This window comes from Corvus brachyrhynchos, unplaced genomic scaffold (assembly GCF_000691975.1).
Source record: "Corvus brachyrhynchos isolate BGI_N302 unplaced genomic scaffold, ASM69197v1 scaffold23, whole genome shotgun sequence".
NCBI lineage: Eukaryota > Metazoa > Chordata > Aves > Passeriformes > Corvidae > Corvus > Corvus brachyrhynchos.
This window is the reverse complement of record NW_008238983.1, coordinates 8,543,533-8,553,672: the sequence shown is the minus strand read 5'-3', so window position 1 is coordinate 8,553,672 and position 10,140 is coordinate 8,543,533. Positions and strand designations below refer to the sequence as shown.

Below are 10,140 nucleotides of genomic sequence, written 5' to 3'. Positions count from 1 at the left end.
CGTGCCAGGGGAAGATGACATCTGAATGGCTGGCAAGCATAACTCCCTTGAGTGTGAAGGCAGATGCTATCTTCTGTGTCAGACCTAGCTGAAAGCCAGAGAAAATATATAGATTTTTATCAATTAATAGAATGAAGAATAAAAGCAATAATTTTTAAAAGGCAGAATTTCTGCACGTCTTCAGAATAAATGACAGAACACACAGGAAATGCAAGAGAAAGTTATTCATGAGTCTGCATACCTCATGTCTGAGCAGATTGGGTATTTTGAAAAGTTCACCGAGTGATCATTTTTCTAGCTTACAGTCTTTCTCATTTACTGCCTGAAATGCAGCACGTAGTCACTATTCCCTAGACACACAATGAGACTTTGTACATATGAAAAGCAGTTTGACAATGAAATAAAAACAGAGCTGATGGCATGGGAAGCACAATAACACTGGTTTTCTAGGTTAGGTTAACATGAGCTAGAACAACCACCTAATATGCTTTAAAATTTCTGCTACATGCATGAACTTTTAACTGTTACCTGCTATTTCCTTTATTAATTCTCAGGAAAAAAAAAAAGCTTTTTTTCTGGACTACTCTGCTGACACCTAGCGACCCTTGGCTCCAACAGCTTCAGAAAAAGAGAGGTGCTATCAGAGCAGCTGTTCTTTTCATTCCACTCCCAGTAAAATGTTTTATATGGCCATGTCTGTGATTCAGCAGTGCTGAATCATATATCAACTCAGAGAACACTGTAGTGCCAGTGAGAGGAAGATGTAGAAAGATGGCAAAGAGGAGAAAGGAAAAAGAAGCATAAAGAAAAGAAGTGATGGTCAAAGTCTTTCCCTCACAGAATAAACACCTTTAAAAAGGATGAATAAAATTTGCCACTAGTTGTGACTTACATCTTTTGCTTTCTGTGCTTCACGTTTAACTGGGATATCTCTGTAACGTCAAGTTAATGACTACTTTTTTGTTTGTTTTTAATGTAAAATATAAACAAGCAACTCATTAGTTTCTTAAAATTAATTGCAGTACAATCCTACTTTTACAATAGTATATTCATGTCATTTAATCCTTGGATTTGTTTGGGAGAATGGCAATTTCACATGAGATTCTCAGCTTCAATGAAGTTGACTTACTATTTCCTGGGAAACAGGTATCAGTTAGGTGAGATGGCAAGGTTTTCTGATGTCAAGGAATTCTGCGACTTTCAATGGACACAAAAGCAATTTAAAAATAAAAATCAAACTTCCTCTTTTCAATAGAAATTGAACAAATGAACGCAAGTGCTGACCTCTGATAACAAAGATGAATAAGATCACATTTTACTTCCCTAAAAAATGGTTCCAAAGGTCACAATCATTACTGCTGCATAAAAAACGTGAGAACACATACTGCCCCCAACTGTCATTAAGCTGGTCTCTTGACAGCTGCTGGTCAGGAATTTTTAGATTTCCTGAAGAGAATTTCATATCAGCCTTTCTGAAATGGTTTATCTGTCTAAAATCTTACAAAATTCACAGGTGTTTGGATGCCTAAAAAAACACCTACACAGAGAGAGCTAGGCTTCTCCAAAATTGCAGTGTAAAAAATTTATGGTAACTGAACTTCAGCAATATAAAAGAAGCCACTAAAACAAACACTATGTAGTTCTTTGCATCATAAACACAACCAAGATACTAAAGATTGCTTAATCTGAAAATGACCACAACACATGAGAGAATACACAATTCTGTTAGTGAAAGAAATTAGCTAGTGCCTACTTGTGTGTGCTTTTCTTATAATGCTCATGACAGTGACTGGGCTTCTCCTCTCAGACACTGCTCAAGCTGTTCACTGTGGTACCAAAAGCCACTGCAACTTTCCTTCCTCTTCAGCCTGTTTTCTTGGCTTTGACACTTCAGTCAGTCAGAACTTAATCCTGCATTTAAATGGGAAGTTCATTCCCTCTTATTTCTTTCTCCATGGCACAATAATCAAAATTAGTATTTCCAGATAGACCAGAGGATATCTCACTTAAGAATGCTCTGGGATTATCATCTTAACTCTCACATTCTGGGTGCTGGATCTCTTGAGACTAAAAAGCTGATTATGTCCAAAATACTCATATGTCTATAATTTTTATTTTATGCATGTAAGATTACCAGTTATCAGGGGAAGATAAAATTGTTCAGATGAAACATCAGGGATTTATATATTTTTGCCTTGCAACTATATTAGGAGTAGTGTAATTAAGCATTCAGACACAGACCTTAATCAAAGCCTCAGTGTTTAAGCAGCTTTCTGATAACTGCAATTAACTATCTATAAGTGTAAGAGACATTTTTTTATATAACTACATTGAAGTGTGATTCACTGAACTTTTTGATATATAGGTCAGAGACTGCCACTTGATACATTTTACCTCTATCTATGATAAATTTCAGGCTCAAACTATTACACAACTTAATAAAAAATTTCTTTTAAGTTCCTAAGTGGTTTTTTTTCTGCTGCTAAAGTTCAAATAAATTCTCTATCATCAAAAGTAAATTAAAATTTTCATCTTGTAAGAAGAAAATTCTTACTACTAAACTAATGGTTTTGCCCTATACTCATTTAGTATCTTTCATAACTTATCTGTTTTGGCCTGAGATGCTAAATATTATTATTATTAGTTAATAAAAAAAAGTGAATCATTTACTATGTCTTTTACTAGACCTGTATTAATTGTACTTGATATATCCAAAATTATTACTTCTACACTTACCATTTGTAACAATAATTATGGAGTTTAAATAATAATCAAGGAAATATATTCCCACTGTAAAAAAAGAAAAAAGTGAGAAGAGAAACAAATCAGACAAGATCATTTTATCCAACAAGTTCAGGAGCAGAGCTGCTTTTATTTCAAAAGCTTTCACTCCTTAGCCTTAACCTTGTTTAGATGAATGGCAGAAACTTCTTTGTTCCCATTTCAGTTGTCTTGATCCCACCCCATATCTCTCTTATCTCCACTTAATGCAGGGAACAATTTCTTCTTGAGAGAAAGCAGGAGCATGGTTTTTATTGCCTGTCTCATTGCCATAGCTTGGCTTGTGAACCCATCAAGTATAATATACAGTAGCTGCAACAAAGCCCTAAACTGCTAAAAATAAAGACATTTGTAGTGTTTTGATGCTTTTAAGTGTCAGAGCCTTTTGCAAATACCTACAATATAATCCTTGGAAAATACCTGATTTCCAGATATTCACTGCACCAATACAAGAAAACAGAAAAACCTTGTATGACTTTATTCTCTGACAACATCCAAATTCCAGACAGGTCCAATTCCTCAACACAAACTGTCAAATACTGCTGTTTTCAGTACAGTCACAGGTAATGCGAAACTACCACGCAGTCAAGCTGTTAGGACAATTTGGAATGGTAAGAGAATTCTCAAAGCTTTGGTACAATAATTGGAACCACAATGTATTCCTGAAATTTTCCTATCTAGTGTGAGAAAAGCACAAGTACATTATGCATGTCTAACTTCCAACACCTGCACAACATACTGGTGGTCTCTGTAACTGTGTTGCAGTTCAATACACAGGTGGCATTACAAACAAAGCAAGGTATTTTAGTTTTATATCAAAGGAAGACATTTTAAAAATTACCAGTTTTCATTACAATGCAGCCAATCAACAGCACATTAACCAGACTGAAGAGGCAGGCACACCACCTCTTTATAGAGAATACATTTTTTGATTCATTTTAATAAATGCTTCTAGTAAAAGTACAACAGTACAAAACGAGGAATAACAAAGGAGTTGCCCTATTGTACCTATAAAATACCTGCTCCTATAACATATGCATTGTTAGGAACCAGACATACGCCAACTCTTGTAAAAGAAATCTGCCATAAAATCTAGAGAGATACAGGAGATACTCCAGCTAAAGGCCACTAGTATAAAAAAGAGACTGGAGCATCTCTCCGGTAAGCCTGAAAGCAGGACCGTTCAGCCTGGAGAAGAGAAGGCTCAAGGGTAATCTTATTAACGTATGTAAATACATGAAGGGAAGGTGTAAAGGGCACAGATCCAAGTTCTTTTCAGTGGCACCCAGTGATAGGACAAGAAGTAAAGAGCACAAACTGAAACACAGGAGGTATTTCATGAAGTTACTGTGAGGGTAACTGAGCACTGGCAGAAGTTGTACAGAGCAGCTGTGAAGTTTCCACCCTTTGGGGAAATTCGAAATCTACCTGGACATTGTCCTAGGCAGCCAGGTCTAGGAGACCCTACTTGAGCAGGGGATTGGACGAGATGATCTCTAGAGCTCCCTGCCAACCTCAACAATTCTGTGATACCACAACATCCCTTACAAGTAATAAACCCAGAGAGTATTTTCCTTAAAACTATTTCAATAAGTAGACCATTCACTAAAATATTGAAGTGATTCTCATTCATCCCAGCTTGCATTCATGGCCCTCCCCTTTCTCTTTTGCCCCAGGTTTTTCCTTCTTTTCAAATGCAAGGACTCAACACAGCGCAAAAGAGTGTCCTATTCATGAAGTAGTATTCTGAGATCTCTGGCTGTATAAGACTTCATTCACCAAACACATGGGTTGGATATTTCCAGTGCCTGGCTTCTCATCTGAAGATTTTAGTAAAGCAAAGACCAGAAACTACTGCTCATCCAGTGAATACAGATAACTCCAGTAGCATTATTATTGCCTTTTTGATTTTCAAAATGATAAAACAAGAAAAGACTCACTGAAATCTGCCTAAAAACAAAGCTCAACTCAGTATTAATTTTCTCACTTAGCATGTTAGGCTCAAGCAGAACTTTTATTGTGCTGACAGGACACAGTCTAACACTAATGCCAACTGACCAAATATTTGGAATCCAAAGATCACAGATCAGCATGTATCTTCATAAGGATTTCACTCCCATTGTGTCCTGACATACCTCCTCGTATTGTGAAATTTCTTCTGTTTTGCATAGATCATGCATTTCTTAATTAGCTTCTCCTTTTATCCAAGTAACAGACTTATTGTTTGTCAAACATAACTCACCTGAAACAGCTTGCTTTGAAAGAATGTAGAACAGTTTTATTTGCCTTTGAGAAGTAAGGATTACTATGCAGAATTTGGAGACCAAAATGCAGAAAGGAAATCATACTACAAGCATTCTTGAGCTTTTCTACCCCACAATGCAGTGTCAAGAAGAAATGAAAAACAATTTATTTAATGGGTAAAATGAAGTAAACATTTTATCGGGAAGGCACAGTCATTTGAGCTTTGGTTGCAATGACTATTATTTTGTCTCATCTGCACATTTTATATGAAGTATTTTAATTGAAAAAATACTGATTTATGCAAGTAATAAAATCATAGAATGGCTTGGGTTGGAAGGAACCTTTAAAGGTCATTTACAACTTCCCTGTAATCTTAAACTAGATGAGGCTGCTCAGAGCCCCATCCAACCTGGCCTTGAATGTTTCCAGGATGAGGCACCTACCACCTACCTGAGCAACCTGCTTTAGTATTTCACCACTTTTATTCTAAAAAAAATTCTTCCTATATCTAGTCTCTGTCTACTCTCTCTCCTAGTTTAAAACCATTATCCCTTGTCTTACCACAACAGCCCTACTAACATGTTTTTCTCCATCTTTCTTATAAGCCCATTTTAAGTACTGAAAATTAACACAAAAAAAATTGATTTGTGAAAATGATGGCCCACAGAAGGGGCTTGTGTTGAGCACATCTTACTTCACAAAGCATTTCTAGATATTCTTTTCATACACACTCTTGTCACAATCTTCTAGAGTGCTTATGAGCTTCATCATCGGTTAACATTTCCTTTCTAGGCATACATTAATCAGATTAGAAAAGGCACTGAAAGATAAAATGAATCACTTACAATGCTCTTCCCAAACTAAGCTACTATTATTTTGCTGGAATTGCAGTTCACTCAGAGCAAGAGAGAGAACTAATTCAGCTTAAAGAGATGAAAGCATAATGTGACATTTAATATAGTAAATTAAATAGGTCAGTTAACAAGAGATTCCAGGTTAAATTTTTCTGCAAAAATTACACCTTTTGTACTCAAGAAATGGAAGGTGGTGGGGGAGTCACTTTGCAGAAGCTATATATATTGGCTGCTATTCTTGTGACAGTTTAACAGGGAAACTGAGAACTTTGTTATTTGCAGGCAACTCATGTAAAAACAGTGTCTTAACAAGTTACTTTCCCTTCTGTTCAATCATGTTAACCTCTTTTCACAGACGGTTCACAGAGTTTCCTAACTCTTCTTTTTCTGTATGTAGATTTTCTTGTTCTAAGATAACACCTTTGGAAAAAAAAGCATGTTTTTACATCAGCAAACATCTGTTGTTTTTCTTACCAAAATAGGATAGCTCATACCCTCTGACAGCAAAAACTAAAATAACTCCTTCAGCTCTCCAAGAGATTGCAATATAAATAATAACCCTACTAAAAAGTTAAAGGCTAGCATCCATTTTAAATAACAGCTCCAAGTGAAAAATATTTTAACCATGCTCTTCTTCCCTCTTTTTCTTCTGCCGGATTTTCCAGTGTTGGTTCAATAGTTCTTTGTTTTGGATATTTGTTTAAAAGATTGAATGTGCAAGTAAATACCAAGACATCTCTAATTTTGTGTGTAGGCTTCACAGGCAAAGTGACATTGGTAACATATATTTGCTTTTCAATTTTAAAAGCTCAGATTTTAATTACATTTTTCTATATTAATGTACAGACTCATAATATACTTACACTGGATGTTTTAATTTTATTATAAGAACAAAAGTTATAGAGTAGTATAGTCCTTGGAAAAGCTGCATAGTGCAAATTAAAAGCCAGAAGCTCCAGTAAATGGTACATCTTGGGATACACAGACATGTCAAGAACTTTTTATTTCATCTGTTTAATAGACCTTTAGTCCTACACAACTGATTAGCAACTTGGCTCACATGCAACCACCTTGCAGCATTTTTTTTTTAAGTGTTGTATGTGTTCCAAAAGCCTTCAGATATTTGTATACACCTATAATGCTTGTGCAACGTGAATGTGAAAGCTAAAAATTAAAATGTGGTAGTTTGAACATTAGTCAAGCTTTATTTCAAGATTTGTTAGGAAGCCACTTAGTACATCCAGCTCTGGGTAATTAAAATAGGATAACTGTCCAAGCAAGGAATGAAAAAAAGAACCCCACATAATAAAGGAAAATTGAATTTTCTTCAATATTGATTTAATTATGAAAATAATTTAATGAAGGATATTTCAGAATAAGAAGTAATTTCTTATTAATCAAATTTTTGCACATATACCATAGCAATCTATTTTTGATTAAAAAAAAACCCTTTTCAATGATGACAACCACACTTACTTCGGAATCGCATTGCCTACTGTGGTATAAACTTGAATTTTTCTTTTTCCTTATAATCTCTAGAGTGCAACAAATCACAGCTGATTTGAATCAATCACAGTGAGAAAAGTGACCTAGGAACTAAGAGGTATGAGTGTAGGCACAGAACTCAAAGGAAAAAGCTTTTCTGAAGAGAAGCTCATATAGTAGTAATATAGCCTACACAGCATAGCATATATTTGAAAGATTAGGTTGCTTATTTTAAATATTCTAAGATTTATGAGGCATTTCAAAGCACTATGATGAAACTCTAATATCTGCACCTTGTTCAGAACATTATTTTGCTATTAATTTCCAAGATAAATTTGTATAACGTTTGTTTTTAAATATTCTCCAAAATACATGTATTTATCATGCCAAATATGAGAAATTCATATAGTGAATACCTTCTGTAATCATGAACTCTTCCAGACCCTCGAATTTATAGTGCTGCATGCTTAAGAGCAGCATAACTGAAGTCTGTGAACAGTGTTTCTTGACTAATCAGTACCAATAGCAGAGCCAAACAGTTCTAGACATACAGTTCTAGAATACATCAGGTTTGGTTGTTTTATTGATATTCCTTTCCATTGAAGGATTTTATTACCCATTTCTGCTATGAAGATTAACAAGAAACAGTTCATTTTTCCTCTGTTTTAAGGCATATGTCAGGCAACAGCAAAGGCAGGCTGCTTGGAAAGGACAGTGGAGCTGGAAGCCAAGACCCACAGCAGGGTGGTCAGGGCAAAGCTGTCTCTGACAAGGACATAGTCCCATGGCACCTGAACAAAAAAGCAGAGCAGGTCCATGACAGCAACCAGGGCCAGCTAACATATCAATGACTGCCAGATGAGGCTGTAATAACAGGGCAGATCTGAGGTCAAGCCAGAAAGATGGGTCAGCAAGGCAGGGCCTGAAGAGCTGAAGAGGTTAACCAGACACTGCCCCACAGATCAAGGCAAGGCTGTAGTAAATGAGGCAGGTCCAAGTCAAGCTGCACCAAGTGTTCTCCCAGCCCAGGCAGCAAAACCTCTGGGAGAGCAGGGTTATGCACTCTGGCCCCTGACATAATACTGCATTTCAAAAGTGCTTTTCATTGAACTTTCCCATGCCTCATTTTTCCATCCCTGGTGGTGGTTCTGCAGACACCTAAAGAGCAGATGCCAAGCCTCTTACAAAAAGAGAGCTAAAACAACAGAAATAGCAGTGATGGCCAGCATCAGTTGTTTCATTGACCTAACAGCCTTTGGAATAACTGGGATCACCTGTGTGGGGAACTATCCTTTTCCCTACTATTCTCATAGAAAATAACACTGAAAAAAATGTGCACAGTCCCCTCACTGAGAATTACTATTGAGTTTGAAGTGTTCACTGTATCCACAGCAATGACGGTAAAACAAATACCTTGTTGGAAAGGTGGTATTTGAAGTGCATGTGGCTTGTAAATTCTCAGTATGAATGATTTGCACAAGAATGAAATATGTGCATCTCCTTCAGAGAGGAAGGTCTTGGTGAAAGACACAACAACTTAGAACTCCAGTGAGTATCTGGACATCTCCTCGAAGTTGGAACATGGTGTTTCAAGGTTCAATAAAGAACAGTTCAACCCTTCTAACTTTATTTATTTATTGCCATGTCTAAATTAAAAGTATTTCCTAAAAAAGATTTTCACACACTTAATTTGTTTCACTGTGAGTTATTTAAAATAAAAAAAATAATAGTTATTCCAAGGTGGAAAGACCTCTATAACCAGAATATGTTTGACAGAATCAATGTTCCACCTAAGTTTTATAACTGGTTTGACTGTAGAAATGAATGTTGAAGTTTCCCTGTGTTGATTTGACATAAAATTGAAAACAGTGTCTCTATTGCAGCATTTTTGAATGACAGATGCACCAGGAATACTGATTCTCTTGGCTTCCTCTTCTGAAGTAACCATTTTTGGGAATGACTAGTGGACCACTAAGGTACATGACCTACTGAACTCAGAAACAGAAAAACACTGACTTTTTGATGATTAAATAAGTGTGCTTGATGTGTGAGGCCAAGAGTGTCCAACTAAATAAAGCTGCTAACATTTCTCTTTTAAGATGAATTCCTACATGAAAAGTTTTCTATCTAGCTGAGACACCAAAAAGATACACGCACACAAAAAATCAGCTTTGCATTTGGCTTCTTGAAGGTAAGTCCTGATAAAAGAATATTTACTAACAAAATTAACAACATTCAAATCAATTAATCTTTATTCAAGGTTAAATTAAACACACAGGAGGAGTGCTTATGCACACCTAAGAGATAGGAGCACTTAATATTTGTCATGGGTTTTCAAAGACACCAAACTTAATGCCACTCTAAATTTTAGAATTTATAAGCCTATTGTAGAAGCTTATTGACAACTATTTTATAAAAATATCATAATGGAATCTATGATTTAGAAATAATATTTTTAGGAGTGTTCCACCATGTATCTAGCTACATATTAATGTTTACATTTAAAATCAGAAAAGAACTCCTGGAAAACTTTTTTTTTTTTTTTTTTAACATTACTTGACATCACACAGAAGTGCTACTCCACGGAGTACCCAGTGCTCTGGAGGCTGACGGGTTTTAAGATCCATAGCAGCAATGTAATTCAGATCTGTTCGACTGCTCTTCTTGTAGACCGGACAGGAATACAGACGTGGATCTTTTGCAGCTGAAAAGACAGAAGAGACATAAAGAGCAATTAAACTAAGTTGAAAAAATGGGGCCCTAAGGGACTGGTCAT

General features: G+C 35.9%; 1 protein-coding gene across 1 annotated transcript in view; it reads right to left on the bottom strand.

The window, feature by feature from the left end:
* Positions 1-9,589: 9,589 nt before the first annotated feature.
* The window catches only part of DNAH5 (dynein axonemal heavy chain 5), a 113,895-nt gene continuing 113,344 nt past the window's right edge, over positions 9,590-10,140 (bottom strand). The window contains 1 exon segment of the mRNA XM_017738783.1: positions 9,590-10,068. Within this exon segment, the coding sequence (XP_017594272.1) occupies positions 9,917-10,068 (152 nt within the window). The 3' untranslated portion in view covers positions 9,590-9,916.